The sequence below is a fragment of the Falco peregrinus genome, chromosome 2, assembly GCF_023634155.1.
Source record: "Falco peregrinus isolate bFalPer1 chromosome 2, bFalPer1.pri, whole genome shotgun sequence".
Classification (NCBI taxonomy): domain Eukaryota; kingdom Metazoa; phylum Chordata; class Aves; order Falconiformes; family Falconidae; genus Falco; species Falco peregrinus.
In genome coordinates this window covers 19,350,507-19,372,079 of record NC_073722.1, presented here as the reverse complement: position 1 = coordinate 19,372,079, position 21,573 = coordinate 19,350,507, and the positions used below count along the sequence as shown (strand labels likewise).

Here is a 21,573-nt window from a genome sequence, read left to right as displayed (position 1 = left end):
GTTGGCAGTTATATCTGGGCTGTATTTCTAGGAATACCTATTGCTGACATGTAATTGCAGGATATAGAACTACTATACTGCTTTTATTTCCGTAAAATATGCAATCTAGCACTGCCCCAAAATCAGTGAAGTTATTCTGGCCATTTTTTTGCAGCCGTTTTGGGTGGAATCAAGTCAAGCATGAGACTTTGGTCTAGTGTGAGAGTGAATTCTTCATGCAGGTAGTGTCATCTGGACTCAGATGTGAAGGCTCCAGTTGATTCATTGTAAGAAGGAAAGATCAAGATTTAATTTTTAGAACTCGTTTTAGCAGCATTTGGTATTTCACTCTGTCCTTTGTCATGCACATAACAATAACCATGCAGATAACTATAACCATGCAGAATTAAAGATACACAGAGAATACTTTAGAATATTTAGGATTTTTTCTACTGGAGCATTCAGAACCAGGTTCACGATATAATTAGAGCATCTTCATTCAGATGGAAGGATGTCTACAAAGCCATTTTGAAATGAGAACTTGTGTTGTTCCTGTCTTACTGGTCTTTCCTCGTTCCCTCTAAATGCTCTTTCCCTTTTCCACGTCACGACTGGTGGGTGTCTTACCACAGAGAGTAGATAGTCTTTTTGAATAGGATCGCCATAAGAAATGTAGAATTTTATTTTGGGTGGCAGAATTAGACTTAAGTCAGACTAAAATGATTCTTTTCCTGAGGTGAAACATCTCAGTAATCCCTCCCAGCTTTGCAGATGAAAGAGATTTTGCATAAATCACGGCAGAAAGCGGTATCAAGATAGTAGGCAATTGAACTGCCAGGGAGATTACATCTTAAAGAACTAGCTGACAGCTTAGGCTGAAGCAGGTTTTATTTTTTTTAAATATTAAGTCAGAATGAAATGGAGTCAAAACGGAAGCAAGCACTCCATTTTGTTTCATGTGATTAATCTAAATTTTGTACTTGTATCCTCAAAAAATAATTCCATTTTATCAAAATGTTTTGATGAGCTCTTCTTTTAACTCTGCCATCTGAATTACTGAATCTTAATGACAATATCCCGATTTAGTTGCCAGATTATTATTGATAGCTAAGTGGGCAAGAAGGAATTCATGCAACAGTAACCTTAGTGTGGAGTTTTTATAAGCCTGAGGAGTTGTTAGGTGGTTTTGGTATTCTGTGCCCTTTGAGTTTCTAGCTCTTCTCCTAGTTTAAATCACGTATCTCTTTGGATTTCAGTGAAGCTCAGTAAACTGATACCAGCTGAGAATTTGTCTCAGCATATTTTATAATTTGTCGTATAATAAGTGTCCTGTAGTGTAATAAATCATAATTCATTCAGGAACATAGTTTGTAGCACATTCTTTTTTCTGTACAGAAGTGCAGCTGTTGATTTGATTTGAACAGCAGTGTGGTGGTGTAAATGGGAGCATTTGTGATGTGAGTAGCAGGCCCACTGAAAGAAAATGCATTTATTTTCCAAAGTGGGTGTGCTCATTGTGATTCTCTTGGAATATTATTGCTGCCGTATTCCTCAGTTTCACCATCAAATCCAACTGATGCTTATATAGATGTAGTTAAAATGATGTATGCTTTTGGAAGGAGTATGACATCTAAATTCTAGAACTGCTACTTTGAGAAAGTCTTTTTCTTTTTCTTTTTTTTTTTTCCCCCACTAGTTTACTTATGAAACAAACAGCCATCAAGAAAAGAGTATTTTTCCTGAGACAAATTTCTAAAATAGAGATAGTGGATTATAGAAATGGATCCTACAGAAGCTTGTGATGAATGGCTGTGACTGCATATTGTATGATGACAGACATGATCTTGGTGAAAGTGATGGTGAATCTTCCCTGTCTTTTCTGCTAATTTGAACTGTATGCCTCATTTTTCTAAAAGCATGGGGTTGGAGTTTTTTGCGTTGGTTTTTTTTTTTTTTTTTTTTTAATAAGACAGTAATGAACGGAGTAACACTGCCCAATATCTGAACTGGAAAGCCCAGATGAGAAATGTAAAGTGAAAAAATGAGAAGTCTTTGGAGAGAAGTTCTAATGCCCTTGTGCCACCAGTGAAATGTGTGTGCACACACACAACACAAAATGAAATCAATTGAATACTAGTGCAGGTTGAGCAACAGAAAAACAAGTTCAGCTTGTTTTGTTTATATATATTCAGATACATGGTGGGTTTTGTGATTACTTTCAGGATTTATGAAAATTTGATAGTTTGAAGTAAAGCTGATAATTTTTCCAGCCGTGTAAAAGATTATCATAATTTTATAGTTGAGAAAAGAGAGACTTAAGTGATATACCTGTGGTTACACAGGAAGGCTTCATTGTTGTTGGCTGGAGATGGTGTGGTATACTTTCCTACAGCTGTATTCCCATGATACCTCTACCACCCAGTGGCTGATGGAATATCTCCTCTTCTGAGCTGTACAGACATCTTAAGCTCAAAACACTTCATGTTACAGGAATAAATTATCAATGTGTCTTGCAGTAAAGCCTTCTAGCACTATCCCTTCTCACCATTCCCTGCTTAAAACAGAAGAGAGTGCATAAAAATGAAAGCTGCTGTACTGAAAACATCTGAGGCCTCTCCTACAAGCATGTCAGGGCAAAGGAATCGATACACAAGGGAGTGTGAAGACCGTCTTTGAGACAGTTCTTCTCTGTAAGGAGGAGCTGGGAGACCTTGCTGGCCCGTAAGTCATGGAGAAGTCATTTCAATCATCAGGATGCTCAGAAAGGTCACAGTGGGGTGAAATGTGTTGATCTAGGTACTTTTTGAGTAGAGCATGTGTATCTGTCTTTTTGGCATATTTGGCCTAAAAGAAAAGAGGAAAAAGAGTAGGGAGGAGGGAAGAGTTGTCCCTTTGGCAATTTCACTGTGAAACAAAGTACCTTTTTTTAAAGATTTGAAAGACTCTTTTTGGTTTGAATTTTATTTTGCTTTGGTTACACATGTTAAAAAGAATTGTACAAACCAAAACAAGCGATTCAGACCAACTATAAATCAAGTCTGACTTGTTATGTTTACGTTTCTTGTATCTGCAAACAGATTTGGTTGTTTTTTGGGGTTTTTTTTGGCTTCTGGCAAACAGAAAATGCTCTTAGTTGTATCTAACAACAAAATAGGAGTGTAGAAATGGCCACAGTAAAACTACTTGGAAGATGTAGACATGATAATTTCTGCAGAGTATTGAAAAGGAGGAATAAGAACTTGAACCAATGTTAAAGAAAATAGAGCAGAGAATACACAGTTGAAGAATAGGTATGTCTCTGTTTGCCAGGGGAATGCCTCAAGTAAATGGTTTTATGGTAATAAAACATAGGTGGTGTTTCTGCCCTGAGTTACAGTAGTTTCTTAATGGTGTCATTTACTTGGATCTGAGTTACTAGTCTTACTGATTTCATGCAGGTTCCTGCCTCCCCTGCCCCCAGCTCAGGATTTACTCTGGAGATTAATCTTGTTCCCTCTTTATGTAGGTTCTTGTGATAATTACACATATTCAGGCTGTTCTGAACCAGGGTTTTGCCTTTTATTTTAAAATGTCATCAAGAGGCAGATGCTCAGCTGGTGTAAAACCTGGACATCAATTACATTCTGGTCTGGATGATGTATGCTCTCAAAATGTGGCCCAAGGTCGGTAACAATATTGACAGAAAAAGTACCCATTCAAAGTAAATATTAAAGATAAGTTAGCATTGCAGGCACAGTAATATTTAACGCAAACCATTGATTTTTTTATTATTTTTTTTTTTTTAGTCGAGCATAAACCTTATCCATTCATCCAGACCGACTGTATGTTCAGGTATGTAACCATTATTGCAACTGATACTCAGTGAAAGGTTTTCATAGCAACAAGACAGCGTAGGTTGATCTATTTATGGATTGTGTTGTGTGATTAATTTATTTGATTCTTTCCTGGCTTAAGTTGTAGCATGGGGGGGGGGGTGGGGTGGGGAGAAGAAATTGTTTAGAATTCAGGTAATATATATCAGAAGCAGTGAGTACAAGTTATTTGCTTGCTACATTGATAATAGTATCCACGTAACTACCAGGACAGAGTCAGGATTAATAATGACATTTTGATCCTGCTCCCAGTCTAAGCAGGAATAAATGTTCTGCTGTAAAACAAAGCAGAAATTCTCTAAGTCCTTATAAGCTTTATTGCTTCTTGCACCCATAAGTAGAGGACCAACCTTCATTGCTCTTTTATGCTACTTTATATATGCCCTAACTGCATATCACTGTAATTTGTCATTCTCAATGTCATTTTGAATTAATGGTGTAATAGTACAAGCGTAAGTTGGTATATGCCTTGCAGTACTTTATAAAACTAATTATACACCCTTTATTAAACATATCCTAATAAGTGATTTTGTGTTTTTTAGGATGATTTGGATTTATCAGACTTTTTATTTCCTTTTCTTACTTGCTTCTGTTTACAGTGGTAAGTGAATATGTAATTCCTAAGATAGGCACCCAGAGTAACACAGTCTTGATCTGTCAAGAGCTGTCTTGATCCTACTGGGTTGTGTTCAGTCAAGTTTGGGTAACTCACATAACCCTGTTGCCTGACCTGGAACTTTCAAATGGGGCTTTAGTGATCTTGTCCTGCCGCCCCTGCCTTGCGGTCACCTTGCCCAGCACCCACAGGACCATGCTATGGGCAGTTTTCTCTATCTGCCTGAGGCACATCCAGCTAGCAACTGTGAAGCTGGTGTGATGTTGAGTGTCCTGCACCCAGCACCAAGGTTAGCAGCTTTAGCAGAAACTGAGGCAGGGAGCCCTTTGTGGTGGGTGGGGGGTGCAGGCGGCAGAGTGGCACTCCGTGCTTCTCAGCTGACTTTGCTCTAACCTGGTTCCCCTGGCACAAATTAGAGCTCTTTGACGTTTGCAGTAATGGGTGCTGACTGCTGGGGGCTGAGCCCAGCAGTGCTGGGATAAGCTGGCTGTCGAGGAGCCTCAGCCCCTTCCCCAGGGGCTGTCCTCGGGGTGGGAGGCAGGACCGATGGCCACGGTGCAGGAGCTGCTCAGCCCAGCAGCCTTACTGGGGGACAGCAGCTGAGCTTCAGATCCAACGTCCTTTTATTATTTTATTTTTTTTAACAAAGAAACCAACTACCAACCTTCAGACTTGTTCACATGTTGCCTGTGTGAAATTACTGATGTAAAAAGTATATCACGCCTACATACCGTCATACTTGAAAGACTACTGCAATAAGCATGAATATAACTCCAGAACCAATTGTTTTATTGTAAACTTTTTTTTCTAAGATTCTCTCAATACGCTGGAAAACTAGTATGTGTTAATGATTTACCTTGTTCAGTTAGCAAAAGTCAAACTACAAAAATTGCATTGCATTTCCCTGAAGTTCCATGTGCTGATAAATTCTAACTAAGGCCTAAAGCAGGTTTATGGTCAGTAATGTATTAACTGTGTTCTCAGGGCACGATGAGGTAACTCAGCTTTTTAGCAAAGTTTGTCTGATAAATATAGTGTTTTTAAGGAGATGTTTTACTTGGATTTAAATCTCTGCAAAGCTAACATCTTGGAACCTTTCTGAGGCCTAGAAAACATATTTTTTGAATATACTTTTATTAAAGCATTCAGAACCATCATAGTTTTGAATGTTACATAGTTTTACAGCATAAGTAATTTTTTTTGTGTTAGTTTATATTAGAAGAAGGTAAATAAGATCCAGAATGTCTGATAGAGCAAATAATTGCAATATTCTCTTCTTTTCACTTCAGAAATCACTTAGAATATTCTAAGTAATAGAAAATGCTTTTCTTTTAATGACAAAATTGGGTGAAGAAACTGCTAAGAATAATAAATAGCATTTTTTTAGAGAAATATCTTGGAAGTATATATACCAGAAAATGTGGATGTTTATAAAGTACAAATTTTGTGTTAACAAGAAATTAAAAGACGTTAGCATATCTTGCACATACATGTAATAATTCCTTACCTTTTCCTTTTCTGGGGTAAATTATATATTTTACCAGTGTGCAGGAAACATAGAGCTACCTGAGTGTAGTTTATAATCACATTAAGAGATAAAACCCACTTGTAAGAAATAAAATGAACAAGTTCTAACTGTAAAATCCAACATGGTAGTTCCATTTCCTTTCATTTTCAATAGCTTTTGATGCAGTACGGTAATGCTATAGTAACAGATTAAGCAGCTAGCTAAAATGTTTTCAGTTGGGTTTCCTCCCATTCTGTAAAAATACAGTGTTTTCTCTTTTAGCTAAGGAAAAGCACTTGTGTAGATATAGGAATAAAAATTGGGAGTATTTGCCTGTTTGCTGCCTCTTTGGAGGGCAGAGTCCAGGAAGAGAGTGGGCTGCTCTGCGAGGCTGGCCCTGCTGCGTGCTCTAACGCAGAGATTGTAACAAACGCCTTCATTCTGCCAGGTGGGAGCAGGTTGCTCCTTAGGGATGCTGCAGAGCTCTGCCGTGCGAGTGGGTTTCATTACAGACTTCACTATGTGATCGACGGTGGATTCCCGCAGGAGCAGGGCGGTAGTTGAGTTCATTTTTATTCTGGACCGTTCCCAAGGCACCACTTCTGTAACATTATTGTCTTTATTGTAAGGCTAGTTAGAGGGGGTTTGAGGTGGAGTGTGAGGGAGCTTCTGCCGCTCCTGAGATGCGCCGTGGGAAGGTCCTGTCCTCTGCTGTGCAGATCTGCCTTGTGGCCCATCCTGCTGCTCGGCCTGCTGCCTCAGCTCGAGCTGCCCTGCTCCAGCAACAAGAGTGAGGCAAGGGATGGGGGGAGGCACACCACAGAGTTTTATTTCTGCTGGAGAGCTCCTCTCTAAAGGAGCTAGAAACTATGCTACGCTACCCACTCCCCTCACCCTCTCCTCCTGCCAAAGGACCATCTGAAAAGCAAGTTCAATGACAAAGAGGAGCAGCCGTTTCACCCTCTCCTGGTGAACTGTGTGCTCTTGTCTCTAATAATTTATGCCACTTGTTTTTCTCTATCAGAATGTGTGACTCAGATCTATGAAAATACATACTTCCAAGGAGGAGACCTTGCTACGTTTTTTACACCGAGCGCCAATTACTGCCAAGTAGTGTGTACTTACCATCCTACCTGTCTGCTCTTCACCTACTTGCCCGCAGCATGGATGAAAGATCCTGCAAAAAGGTAAAATGTTCGTGTGGCTTTTGCCGGTGCCCTGTGATAATTTTAGGAACTCGGTAACATTTTGATAGAACGCAGGCATGCAGGGAAAGGTACAGGGTTGCCATGGAAAACAGCATCATGTATCTTTAAAACTGGTGATCTAAAAGAGTGTTTGCTTGAATTTGAAAGATTGCATTTGGCAATGCCCAGTCTCTCACACTCACATACCAGCCCTTCCAAGAAAACAGGACTGATGGGGCACTCCCTCCTCTGTGCCACGTATTTGTTGCTGAGGGACCACGTGTGCTATTTCCATCTCCAGTGGTCCCCCATGCTGCCCCCCACCCTCTCTGTAGCATATTTTTCTGACAATTAAGAACTTCAGTAACACAAGAGGATGAGGTTGTCCTCCCTGTCTGTGCCCAGTGTGTTTGTTATCCAAACTCTGGGTTCTGCTTCTTGCTTTAATGAGACCTCTTGGAGCTCCCACATACACTGAGTAATCTCATCTGCCACCTGTGCCCACAAAGCAGATGCAGCTTTATGCTATCTTTCTCCAAACCGCACCTACTGCCTAAATTTTAATGTTGAGGGTTATTGGTCAGCCTGCATTTCACCTGAGAAACAATTATGAAAGTCTGTGTTGTACTACAAAAGCTGTGAATTGCTGGATTTTAAAACACAGGTTTTCCTGCTACTTAAAAGACAGCGATACAGAAATGCTGCCGAAAGTGGATATGGAAGGAGCTATCTCTGGACATTCCTTAAAACAGTGTAACATCCAGATTAGTGGTAAGATACGGTAATTCCACATGTATGCATTTTATGCTTTGTATCATGTAGCAGATATTAGAAAAGTAGCATTTCGAAAGCAGCGTTAGAATCAGAGAAGCAGCCAGGCAGCAATTTGTATGTTCTTTGCCAGATCTTTCAAACACAGCTCACAGAATCTTTAGCTGGTTTCACCCTTCAGCCCCAGCTATCCAGCACTGAGGCTCCCCAGATGAGGTAACAGGGAAGTTATGCTCCTGCAGTCACTGTTCCATTTGCTAGAGGCAGATGGGAGCACATGCTTTAACTGGTAGCTCCAGTTATAAAGGTTAATTTACTACTACAATTCCACTCCAGCACAGAGTCTTAGTGTCAGCATGCCATACCTGCAAGTTATCAGTAGGTGTATTTAAAACCTATTAAATGTTTTGTTTTAATTGTGTTTTAAACTTGTACGTCATAATGATGTCATTAAGAGGAGATCAGCTTTAAGCATAGCCCAGAACTGCAGAAAAAACAGAATACGGAAGAATACGTTTACTCACTTTCAGACTTTGAGGCCAAGTAGTGTCTTATGGATGTCAGGCTAATTCTTAGTTTTATTGGTGATAGCACCTCGATACGCCAGATCTAAATAGGTCTTTATGCAAGTTCTCCATTGTGGCTGTTGACATATTGGTTGTGTTTGCTTTTGCTTGCCACTTGCCTTTCAGAACAGTCAAGACTTTTAAAAGCCCTTTCCTTCCAACATCCTGTCACGTTTCTGTTTCTGAGCAGCTTTGGCTGAACAAAATAGATTTCAGTGGGATGTTTTACTTTACGCTATGTAGACTATTCAGTATCGCTGGAGTTACTCTGGAATCAGGCTAACATCATTAAATTGAAAATCTACCCGTAGATGTTTCAAACTGCCTCCAATGGCTGGCTGATTCGTGTTTGGCGAAGAGACGGAGGCAAAACGTGCTATTTCAAACCCCGCCGTCCCAGCGCTCCCTCCGTGGAGTGTAAACTGAATTTTCTGACTCAGATGGGAGATGTATGTTGTTTATGGGGACAGGACCTGCCTCTTAAACTGCTCTGTGAATTTGGAAATGGGGAAGTATGTTTTAGTATTAACCTTGAGTTCTTGCTGTGATTAACGGCATGATGGTCTCAGGCACAGTGGTTAGAGCTCCTTGCTCCGGTGGGCAGAGGCAGTGTCAAAGTCTGCCAGTTTTTTCCTTTGCCGTGCAGTACTGTACTGTACCTGCGCTTCTGATTTGGTTCCATCATACTTCACATCTAGTAACTGAAGTGAGCATGGGATGTGGAATCTGGAATGTGAGAGCTGTGTTGTACCAGCTGCTCTCTGTTGGGCAGTTTGCAGTGCAGGGTGGGGAAAAGAACAGAAGTGTGCTTTCAGAACTCGGTCTCTCTTTTTTTTTCCACAGCTTGCAGCCCAGATGTCCACGCAGGACTGGATATGGAAGGGAATATTCATGATGTTGCTATGGTTGACAGCTATCAACAGTGTCAAAAAAGATGTACCAATGACAAACATTGTCATTTTTTTACATATGCCTCAGAAACATTTCACAATGCAAACTTACGGTAAATACAGGTTTGATCACTTTCTTTGAGCAGCACTGTGCTTTAGTAGAGTAAATTTCAGAGCAGTCTAAGATGTGAGAATTTATTCAAGGAAGTATTTTTTCCTTGACTCGTTATCCTTGGAATGTTTATTCAAACTTAAAAATAGGAAAATGTCTACAGTCAATTAGCTTGCCCTTCTCACCGATAGACAAATGAAAACTTGATTATCGTAGCACAGAAGAAAGTTAAAATCCTCTGGAGATACTGAAATGCAAATTATATTGGTAGGCGTGCAGCATTATTACTCTGTTAAATCTTGTTCTGCTTGTTGCTGTGAAAATAGCATCGTCAGAGAAGTCAGAGAAATTCTTACATTTCTATCAGGCCAAATTTTTGAGCTGTTAATCTGCTCAATTTACAAGTTAAACATTGTTCAGCTAGCTCTGTTCCTAATTTGAAAATTATTCTGGAGATTGAAGATTCCTCTGGCCCATGGCCAGAACATGCAGCATGGTAGGAATTATGGGGCCAGGAGGATGGTGTAGAGCAAGGAGATAGCCTGTTGTCTTACCACTCTCTTTATTCTTTGTCACTCAGTAAAAAATGCTTCTTGAAACATACCAGTGTAGGAACTCCAACCAGCATAAAGGTGCTTGATGAGGTTGTGTCTGGATTCTCTTTAAAGCCATGCCAGCTTTCTGAAATAGGTAACTATTTAAAATCTCTGATTCAGTTTAGTTTTAAGGGTTATGGATGATGAGGTGCAGTCTATCTCTGACATGCATAAATGTTTCATTATATATGATAATTCTACTATAAACTTACTCTTGCAAATATAGTTAGTATTCTCAGGCAAAAAGGAAGTTCAGATCTTTTTAATTTTTTCATTTTAGCGTTTGTCTTACAAAACCAGTTGCCTGCTTTGAAGATGTAAAGAATTTTTCATAAGGTTAGCTTGATGAAATTGCGTATTACCTTTGTACCATGGATTCAAAAAGGAAAGCTAAAATCCCATCAGAGTCAAAGATCAGGAGGAATATAAAGCTTTCTGAATTGTTTGTATACCATGTATGCACTTAGAAATTTTTAATGAAGACCTGCAGCTTTCTAATACAACCGGCTAATATAGGGAAGTATTCTGTGTTTTCTGGGTGACTTGTGATGAAAGCAGTGTCTGTGCTTGTTCCTACAATCATTACTCAGGCAAAACTCTCAAGAATGCAAGATCAAACAGTGTGTATTATACCTTCTTATTCCCAATTGAAACATCTTTCACTTTTTAATTTTTTTTCTTTTTCTTTCTTTCTTTTTACATATTTACCTCTACTTTGTCTTAGTATGTGGTATTTTCCCTGCTTAACGGTGACGATATTGTTCTTCTTCCATATAGCCTGATTTTAGCTCACAGATAATCTAGTTTTCCCACATAAATCACATTTTGTAGACACTCTGCGTCTACATCAGTGTTTTCTTCAGACTCTGCTAGTCCTACTGTGGGAATAATTTTTGGAAACTACAGAAAAAGTAATTTTGTTCAGATCTTAACAGTGAAGACACTTAAAGGAAAATGAAGTGTGAAGAATAAAAAAAGGAAAATAAAGTTTAGCAAAGAGAAGAAAAGAATTTAGCTATTTCCTTACTATGTGTATGAGAGAGAACGGAGGGAAGATTTTTCTTTCCCCCCAAAACTCTTGCATTAAGATATACTAGAAAGGCATGCATTCATCACTAGAAGAAGAATCACAGTACTCAAGAGGGTCCTGCTCACAGATTTTAAGAAGAATTGGGGGACTGTAGCATATGCACAAACATTATGACTTCAAATTTTAAAAAATAAAAATACCAAAAGCTATTTGACACTTCATCAAAGACGTTTATGACAGTGATGACATGGCAGTAATGATCCATCACAAATTGAATCACAATTTCTGAAAGCATGTGAAGGTCAGTCTTGTTCCTACCTGTTCTCCCTTGCTTTCTGTGTCTTGTGAGAAAGGCAGGAGGAGAGAAGGAATAAATTGTGGGATCACAGAGGCCTGGACAGTACTATTGGATCAAGGGGTCATCTAAGGATGTCATCTGTCCTAATCCAAGATACATCAGCTATACCTGTCCAGACAGAGATTTGTGAAATGTAGTTTTAAAGTCTCAGTACCACCTTCTGCCTTGTTGTGTTGTAAATACCTGAAATGGGTTTATTTGAATATTCGTTCTAGTTTTTTTTCTGACTGTGTTTAGGCTGACTAATGCTACATTGTATATGTTCTCAGTGCCCTGATTTTAAAACTCGATGCTTCCCCTTTCAAAGCTTTTGGAATCACAGCAACGCTCTGTGAATGCCAAAAGCTAAATTGTACCAAGAAGCTCTGAGATTCTAGTCAGTTCAATTCTAAGATGACTGAAATCAATATAGGATTTCTATGTTTCCTGCTCTACTGTGCCCCCTTCCTCTGCATAGTAATGCTAATGTTGTTGACCATCTGACTGCAGTTTGTTTTCATGAAGAGAGAGAACATAAAAGGTCCTTCTGTAGCCTTTCTTGTGTCCTTTGCCATTAGCTTTCCTTCTCCCCTGAGCAGAACCTGAGCTTCTTTCTTAATGCTAATTGAATGGTACTGCCTATTTTTCTTATAAGTTTCTTGCTATTCGGCCTTTTGTTTTGTGCCTTTGCTTTTCTGATTTTGTCCTTACGCACACATGCTATTACGCCTCCATAGCAATTTGTGTGTATTTCTGCCCTTTGCAAAGTACCTTCCTTGAGGTCATTGAATATTGAACAATCACTGAACATGATTGTTGAGATCATGGGTTAGCTTCCCTAAACTTCCAGATCCACATTTGTGCTTCAGATAGAATTTCCTTTAGAAGATGCCCATTCTCCTGAACTCTGTTTCCCCTTAACATGGGATCTTACCTACTAATTAACCCTTACTTTCTAGTCTCCTGATTTTTTTTCTCCCTGTTCTAATTGTGTGATTACTATCCAGTATTGTTGTCCTTTCATGTTTATGTTTTTTGAAAACCTCATCAAATTAACAGGAATCACGTTAAGTTCTACTTCTCCCTTTTACTGTTTTTAACCCTTTCTGTACTAAGATGTTCCCAGTATGTTTCAGTAACTCATTGTGTAGTGTCGACTCCACTGCTGTACTTTCTCAACAGCTGAAGTTCCCTGCTGCCATCAAGTCCTGCGTTTTGGATCATTTCACTGTTTTTACTGTCTTTACAGCTTGATGGTTTCAAGAAACATCCTCCTTGCTGGTGCTTTGTTTTTTCCTCATTTTCTTGTTAACTACGACTTCAGGCGTATCTTTAGAGAGGCAATTCATTCTCTTTCTAAACATGGCAGTACTTCCTCTAACTTCTGTACCTGTAGTTTGGTTGTGTGAATTAGCCTGCCAAGCCTCTGTTAGGTTATTTTAGTCTTGTCAGAGGACAGGCTGTACATTACTCCTGCTTATTCTACCTACTTTTCAAATAGCATCTAATAAAGTCTTAAGAAGGTCATTCCATTATTTTTCTTCTAGTCATCTCATGGTCCTTTTAGATATACCCATTATCTTAATTTTTATAGGCTTTGCCTAGATTACCATGATTTATTCCTAACTGTGGATTTGTACACTTGTCTCCACTGTTCCTAATTTAAAGTCTTCTCTATTAGATTAGCAAATCTGTATTCTAATATATAATTTTTCCCCTTCTCTATATGAACCCTATCCCTGCTCAGTAATCCTCTCTGTGAGTTAACACACTCAGAAATGTTCTGAGAAACAGGTTTTGGTTAAAATGTAATGTTACCTTTCCGTCTTATCAGTCACAAAGGAAGGAAACCGTGAATAAGAATAGAAAAGAGTAATCTGTAAACTTCAACATTCTGATGACGTAATATAATCTTTGGAATTTTGATATTTTGTTCTTGTTTTATACAGATTGTCAAATGGACATTTTTGAAGATCAAGAATTTTCAGGAATGAATATTACCAGTTTTTTCACTCCTGACATCTCTGTCTGCCAAACTATCTGTACATATTTCCCAAAGTGCTTGTTCTTTACATTCTTTACCAGAGAATGGCAAATCAAATCCCAAAGGTGAATATGGCAACTAAGGTTAATTCTCGAAGTAGATTTTATTTTATTTTTCAGAAGCACAGAGTCTTTTTTTAATCACGATTTTCTTATACTTAGGGATTTTTTTTGTTAAAAATGATGTCATTCACTGAAAAATAACCTTTTATGTTTTGTATTCATGAATTTATAATCCCCTGTGGGCATTTCTTCTGTTCTCCAGTATGATCAGGGCTTTTGTATTGCAGCTGCATATCTGGTGTTAATCTGAAAAGAGTTATATGCAGCAAAGAGACAGTGAGCCTCCAGATTGCTTTAATGACTTAAAGCTGAGTTTTAAGATATTATCAGAAGTGTCATCTGGTTTCCTAGCAATATTATTTACTTGAAAAGACTTTCGGTAAAGTTAACACATTTAAAAATGTGCCTAATGAGCTTGCTTCTTTCATACTTAGTGGAGAGAATAGTTAAAAATCTACATTCCACATAAAACATAAGAATATAGTTTCAAAGGAATTTCAGGGAGAAGCAAAGCTTCTGAAGTCACATCTTCTATGTATGTATAAATACTGTACGACCTTTACTAGTACAGTCATATGCCATTTCACAAAACTACAAACGGCCCATCAATTTACTGTGAACTAGTGAACTCAGTGAATGCATTTTCTTATGAAATACTTTTACAGATAGAAGACTTGGAAGAAAAAAACACATTTAAGAAAGAACCTTCCCTTACCAGTACCTAAACAATCAAATTTAGGGTGTGAGAACAGATTTAGTTACTGTAAAACATTTTTCTTTTCAGAAATCTTTGCCTTCTGAAGACGTCAACAAATGGGATACCAGAGGCACTTACATCGCGAGAAAATGCTTTGTCAGGCTTTGGTCTCCTAAACTGCAGAAGATCCTTTCCTGGTAAACAGTAAATTACAATAAAAATAATAATTTGAATTAATCAATTTCATAGACTTTCTGATGCTTGGAATGCCCTCACTTCTACAGCCTGCACTTCTCGCACTTACATGCATATGGATTTTTTGGGAGATGAACTCAATGTCACTTATACTAAAGGACACAGAGCCTGTCAGCAGGTTTGCACAGACGTGGTCCGCTGCCAATTTTTTACCTACTTTCCTCTCCAAGATTCATGCAATGAGGAGAGGTGAGAAATATTTTTTAAAAATGTTCAAAGATTGCCGAAACAATAGTTGCACAGACTTGGTTGAGGGGGTAATGTATGTGTTCAGCATAAAAAAAGTAAAAACTGAATCTTTGCATTAATTCATTGGCAGAAAGTGTGAGTGTCACCTAAGAATGTCTTCAAATGGATCTCCAGTGGAAATAGTACACGGGCCAGGAAGGATCTCTGGATACTCACTAAGATTATGTAAAAAAAAAGCCAGTACTGGTAAGTAAAACTTCTCCCATGTAAAAGCAACAACAGTGCTTAACTGATTTCAGTACAGGAGGCCAACCCCCCCCCCCTTTTTTTTTTTTTTTTCTTTGGTTTTTTTACTTGGTTGCATTGTCCCAATGGGATGCTTTGTTGCCTTGTGATGTTAAAGTGTTCCAAAAAAGTGAAGTCTGCCAGTTCTGCACATTGTAAACACCAACAGTAGCACTGTGAACTTGGTTTTAATAGATTTTATGACCATAAATGATAAAGGGGTTAGCATGTATCATGGATCCACCTTTGCAGTGGATTGGTCCCTGTTCAGGGATCAGCAGTAGTCTCATCTCACTTTTCAGTGTTGGGTGCAAATTATCTCTAAGCACAGTTTTTAATTATTCCTATAGTGTGTATGCAGCATTCTGCAAGAACTATTAGGATCGTTGGAGGGACAGACTCTTCCCCGGGTGAATGGCCGTGGCAAGTCAGCTTGCATGTGAAATTACCTCGTCAGAGACACCTCTGTGGGGGCTCTATCATCAGCAACCAGTGGGTTCTCACAGCTGCTCACTGCGTCATGAGGTGAGGCCTAAGTGTAAATATATAAATAATTTAAAAAAAATGTCATCCCGCGGGTGAGATAAATTGAGATCTACCTTTTAGAAAAATAAAAATGAGGACTAGAATAAACTCTTTCAATGTAACCAAAAGATGAACTTTTAAGGTAGACTATTCATATCCTTAACATAACTGGAACTCTATACTTTGTCCCTTTGTAACATAGTATTGTACTACCGATGCTGAACTATTTTATTGTGTCTAGAAGATGTAATTCTAAAGTAGGCACCAGATACCTACAGAAACTTAGACATTCTCACACGATATAAGCTTTTTCTGACTGTAACACCATGTCATCCATCAAGGAAAATCTGTTGGTAGGTTATTCCATTTCATAACCTTCAAATGACTTATCTTGGAGATATCTCTGTGGCACTTAAGTAGTGGTATTAATCCGAGAGCTTCAGCAGCAGGGTTCTCAGCAAGACCAGGACACAGAGTAAATCTCTGTGGGGGTCCAGTTAGGCTGCTTCTGGCACCTGATCTACCTGTTTCTGCATTACATGAAACATCCAGATCCCAGTTGCCCTGGTTTTACTTTAGCAGATTTTTTTTCCCCAAAAAATTCTATTAGTCAGTCAGTTAATGCTCTTATTTTTAATGCAGATTTCATATATATAATATAGATATATATTATTTATATTAGTATATATACTGTATCTGCATTAAAATAAATATAACAGTTTTATTATTATATTATAATATAATAAATATATGTAATATAATAATTAAATAAGATAAATATTATATTTATATTAATGCAGATAAGAACAAAATCTAAAGCAGCCAATACCTAGGACATGGCTACTTTGCACTGATGCATATAGTCTGTATTGTTAATCAAATGACCATCAGATTTGGGTCATGAAATTGCTTGTGTTGTGAACAGCTAATTTAATGGTCACATAGATGATTAATTTAATTTATTAGGTTGTCATCACCTGTATGCAGGTTATCCTGTCATTTACAGAGTGGAAAGTGTAAGGCTATAATGCAGCCTGCTGGGAGAAAAGGGACAGGTAACAGATGAAATGCTTCAAAGAGGGAAGACCCAGCAACGTTGCCCCAAACCAGTCATTTTTACTCATGCAGTGTAGTGAATATGCCCATTATTGATTTCACGTGGAACAGTGTTGCCAATATTTTGCCTCCACTGGCAAACTTTATAGAAGTGCTTAAACTCTAAAAAACCTATATAAAAGATACCATTCTTTACCTGTTATCCACTGTAGAAGTTACCAGTATAATAAAAGGCAAAGGGAGAAGATTTGCTTGCAAAATAAAAATCAAAATGACAAATTTTGCTAATTATTAAGCCTAACTGATATTTATGAATTTATATATAAAATCTTAAAATTTTTTTGAAAGTTTATTTCGGACAAATTTTGTGTCGTCTTCATTGTATGTACCAAAACTTCTAGGTTGCCTTAATGGTAGAATATCACAATGAAATAGCCCTTAAACTTACTCAAAGTAAAACTGAAATAATCAGGATTAACTGGAACTTTTCACGTAGGTCTATGACATTACACTTGCTAATCTATATTTACATGGCTGTGTCATTTTCCTAACAAGGAAATGTCAGAATAGACTCTATCTGAATTTATATTCCTAAGCTTATTTTCATTATTAGAAAAGCTGTTGTGTTGGAATGAATGGAAATAATGTCATTTACTACTTCAGGGCTTGCATTAGGCTCAATTAAAATAAAATAGAAAGAGAGAGAAAAAGAGACCATAAAAGATGGCAGAAGAGGATGGAGGATCAGGACAATGAAAGAGAAAACTGATGTGAAGAGGAAAATAGGAATAGGGAGAGGAACAGAAAGAAGTGGAGGGAATGGACAAAACAAACTTTTTTTCAATTTTGAGTGTATGAAAAAAAATATGAAAAAAGGCCTCAGTGTACACTCAGGAGTAACAGAGGATCTTGGCATCTGCACACAAACTCTAAATGAGTGCAAATTTTTTGCTGCAGACTGACTGTTTGTCTTTTTCCCTCAGTCTTGAGAATCCCAACATTTGGCGTGTTTATGCTGGTATTTTAAAACAATCAGAAATAAATGAGGATACGCCCTTCTTCAAAGTGGAAGAGATTATTGTTCACCCTCAGTATAAATATGCACAGACTGGATATGACATTGCTTTAATGAAACTTGATAAGCCTATGAATTTTACTGGTATGTAGTGTATTTCAGAGGAATTCTGAAAATGTGCAGGATGACATAAGGCTGGCATTGGTATGGCAGTGCATGACACCTGGGCTGGCTTCCTTTAATATGGAGTTACTGGGGGTTGAGGAGAATCTCATTCTATTGGCTTTAAAAAGAAAAGGGGTGGCTTTCATTTATGTGCCTGGAACGATACGTACTGTAAGAGACAAAGCATAACAAGGAGGCTGTCATCAGGGGTCGTGTAGATGCCCACAAAACCTTAATGCTGCCGTTATCTCTGCTAGTCAAACTAATATTTTTTTAATTGTATTTTAGATCTTCAACTGCCTATTTGCCTGCCATCAAAAGAAGATGCTAACATACTTTATACTGACTGTTGGGTAATTGGCTGGGGTTACAGAAAAGAAAAAGGTACAGATGCATGTATGAACAGTGAGTTCTGGTATTTGCAAAAGTCATGTGGGTGAAGAAACCATACACCCTCCCTCCCCTTTTTTTTTTTTTATTAAAGAAACTCCCCCTTCTTTTTTAAAGAAAATTCTGCTATGTTCTTGAGTACCATTATTACTATCTGGCCAGCATTGTAATATAATTCTTAATTAGAATCTACTTCTATTAAGGCATCAAATGAGATGTATGAAATTATCATTAAATGCCTTAGTGCTCTGACAAAAAAATTAGATTTTATAAATCATTTGACTCAGTAGTATGATAAATGTAAGTAGGCAACCTTAAATATATCCTGTACAAACCTCAAATAATTTTCCTTAGATTCTAGCTTAATCTACTGGCAAAACCCAGTATATATCTGGGCTGCACACTCCTTTTCGTGCTCCTGGCTGGAAAAAGCTGACAGACTTATCACTGAACTGTGAGGTTTAGAATTACAGTCTGCCCATAACTCATGGGGGTTTTTTTGGGTTGGTTTTTTTTTTTGGCGTCATTGTATTCCTATGACTTTAGAAATTAAGATGGAAGATGTTGCTTTTATGATTCTGAAGGCTGATTATAAACAGTGCTAATAATTTTCATGTTTTGACAGTTGATGGGATTTGAACTCCTCTGATATTATATGGAGTTAGGCCAAATAGCTGTTAATTATAAAAGTCTGGTTTTACATGTGTATATCTATATGTACACACACACCCCTATTTAAACAATGTCCTTTCCTTTGTACACTTTCCTATTTGAAGGTTAGAGTTCAATGTGAAATCTAAAAAATTTAGGCGGATGCCGTATAGGCTAATTTCCTCTGTTAATTTCTAAGAAAAGGCTGCTCTAAAATACTCTTATTTACTCTACGTGCCGATTTCTCCATCCTGTAAACTACGAGGGCATGGAGCAGCACAGATTGGGCAACTGGGAGACTCCAAACCTATTGTAAAACATTATTAAGAAATAATTCTTAATAACACAAAGCAATGTTCTTAATGGGAGGGCAAGTTACAAGGTCCAATGTCCTGAAAGCCGTACTCATATGAGGATTCATTGCAAATCCCAAGGGAGTTTTGAAGCTTGCCCAGTCATGAGACGTAAAACGATATTGTAAGAGCATTCAAATTACAGATAATTCACATGGTTTACTAACCAAGAAAAAAGGAAAATCAGTGTCATGAACATCTAACATTGCTCTAAAAGCACTGGCCTCCAACTGTGTAATACCACTGTAAGGGGATTTCTGGGGTTTAATTTGAACTTCTGTTTTGCTAGAAGCAAACGTGTCTCTGTTCATACCACCCATCACGTAGGTCGTGTGGAAGATATCCTTCAGAAGGCTACCGTTCCCCTCATGTCCAGGGAGGAGTGCCAGGCAAGGTACCGGAAGCACAGAATAGGTGACAAAGTGATCTGTGCTGGTTATGACGAAGGTGGAAGGGATGCTTGTAAGGTAATAAAAAGTAGTAGTATATAGTTCTATATTCCAGCCATTTGTTCAAATATATAATTTAGTACTGTGATTTTTTTTTAGTTGCCATTAGAAAAATATGGTTATCAATAAAGCTGTTGATTAATTTATCACTCTTGCATGTCAGAAGCACTGGAAATCAAGGTATTTGCAAGATATTTCTTATGTGACATTGAAATCTTTAGGGATAGATTCCATGGATAAGAAATTATATATATATATATATACACACTCAGAAACTCATGCATTTAGGCAGTAAACCAGTATTCCTTTGGAGTATTAGAAATCCAAAGACAGAAGTATAGTATCTCAGAGCGTTTCTCCAGTAAAAGCAGGTTTCCTATGTGATATTTTTATTTCTTGACCTGAAATACATGTGAAAGCTTATTTCAAAGCATCCACTGTGTACAAACCAAAAGGAAGGGTGCTAGCGATGCTATTAAAATGCACAAGGTATGGAAGGCTAAAGACAACATGAGTGGATTTTGTTCGTTATTATAATTGAAAATGTCACAACAGCATGAGTTCAGTGAGCCAGATTCTCTGCTTAGGCGTAAGCTCGTGCACTTCCATTAATTTAAGTATTCTGAGTTAATTTATGCAAGAAGAAAAAAGTCTGATTAGTAAGATTAAATTCTCTACCACATACAGTATTTTCATATTAAGCATTTAACGGTTAACATTTTTATGTTAAGATGTTTACTGTTACTATGATCGGTATTGAGTAATTAGCAATAAAAATACTTGAAGCTGAGATTTCCTCTATGCCAGTTAAGGTTGCTTTATCTGATACTGTGTACCAGAACATGGGGATGCTGGTTTATAAAAGTAACAGACTTGCTATTGTCTTAACAACTCATAACAGCTATGCTAAAGAACCTTATGTTCAGAAAGATCAGTTAGGAATAGGAAAAGAAAAGAGAGAGGTGTTTTATCCTGAGAGGGACAGTCACTCAAACAAGATAAGCCATGCAGAGAGCTGAGGTTTGTGTCCTAAAACTAAGGTTGTAGGAGAAAACATTGGCAAATTTACTGTTTTTCTCACTTGCATGTGTAGTCTTCATTGGGTTTTAAATCAGTGTATGTAGATAAATAAATATATAAAAAGTCAGTAGTTTTGAACCCTTGTGGGAAGTGGAAATTATTTGCAATGACTGGAAAGAATTTAGAAGTGAATTTACTAGATAAAAAAGAAAATCTGATTCAGTACTCTGTTAGTTAACCTTAAGTGAAAGTGATGGAAATCCAGGCAGTTATGCTGGTGTTAATGCTATATGATGCTGATTTTAATCAAGGTTTTATTTTGAGAGAGAAATACTGACGAGAGCTCTTCCTTGCATGCTCTGATTTCTTCTCCTGTGACACAGGGAGATTCAGGAGGGCCGCTGTCATGCAGGCACGAGGAGGTGTGGTATCTGGTGGGCATCACCAGCTGGGGCGAAGGCTGCGCTCGCCCCAGGCAGCCAGGTGTCTACACAAAAGTTGCTGAGTATTCAGACTGGATTCTAGAAAAAACTACGTAGCATGAGAGTTACCGACTAGCTCCAAGTGATGCCGTGGAATAATAACCCTAGGAGCAATGTGATGAAGTGTATTAGCATTTTTTAAACAGTGTTTCTTGGTAGACTGGAATGTAAAAGACTTGATTAAAAAAAAGTAGAAAAGCAGGAATGAATGAACTGTGCCTTTGCTAAATAAAAAGCAGTAATAAAAATAAACGCTGTCGTCACTGATTTGGCAGATAAAAAAGTATATCTGAACCATTGATTTCTTCTGTCCTTGCTAACATAAAATGGGAGTGGATGAGGTTGCAAGGCATGTATGGACCTGGAAGTTGGGAACGGCTTCTGACTTCTGAGCATACAGCAGTGGAGTTTGCCCTCCCTTGTCTGAATTTGGTTGAAATGGGCTGACCAGTTACAGGCTTACTGCAGGGCT

At 38.0% G+C, this 21,573-nt stretch overlaps 1 protein-coding gene across 5 annotated transcripts; it reads left to right on the top strand.

The window, feature by feature from the left end:
* Positions 1-3,502: 3,502 nt before the first annotated feature.
* On the top strand, positions 3,503-21,353 carry LOC101918416 (coagulation factor XI). 5 transcript variants are annotated; one of them, XM_027794934.2, is made up of 15 exons: positions 3,520-3,641; positions 3,765-3,810; positions 4,394-4,452; positions 6,999-7,161; positions 7,826-7,932; positions 9,342-9,501; positions 10,081-10,190; positions 13,413-13,572; positions 14,516-14,710; positions 14,841-14,956; positions 15,346-15,520; positions 17,560-17,735; positions 18,045-18,140; positions 19,478-19,617; positions 21,003-21,353. In XM_027794934.2, the coding sequence occupies exons 1-15, from the start codon at positions 3,548-3,550 to the stop codon at positions 21,156-21,158; spliced, it is 1,953 nt and encodes a 650-aa protein (XP_027650735.2). In that variant the 5' UTR covers positions 3,520-3,547; the 3' UTR covers positions 21,159-21,353. The 5 variants fall into 5 exon arrangements, 4 of the variants coding, with proteins under 4 accessions (XP_027650739.1, XP_027650735.2, XP_005243200.2 ...); XM_005243143.3 differs by adding an exon at positions 14,354-14,463 and having other exon boundaries at positions 3,582-3,810; positions 14,551-14,710; XR_008745598.1 differs by lacking the exons at positions 17,560-17,735; positions 21,003-21,353 and adding an exon at positions 14,354-14,463 and having other exon boundaries at positions 3,515-3,641; positions 14,551-14,710; positions 19,478-19,613.
* Positions 21,354-21,573: the final 220 nt, after the last annotated feature.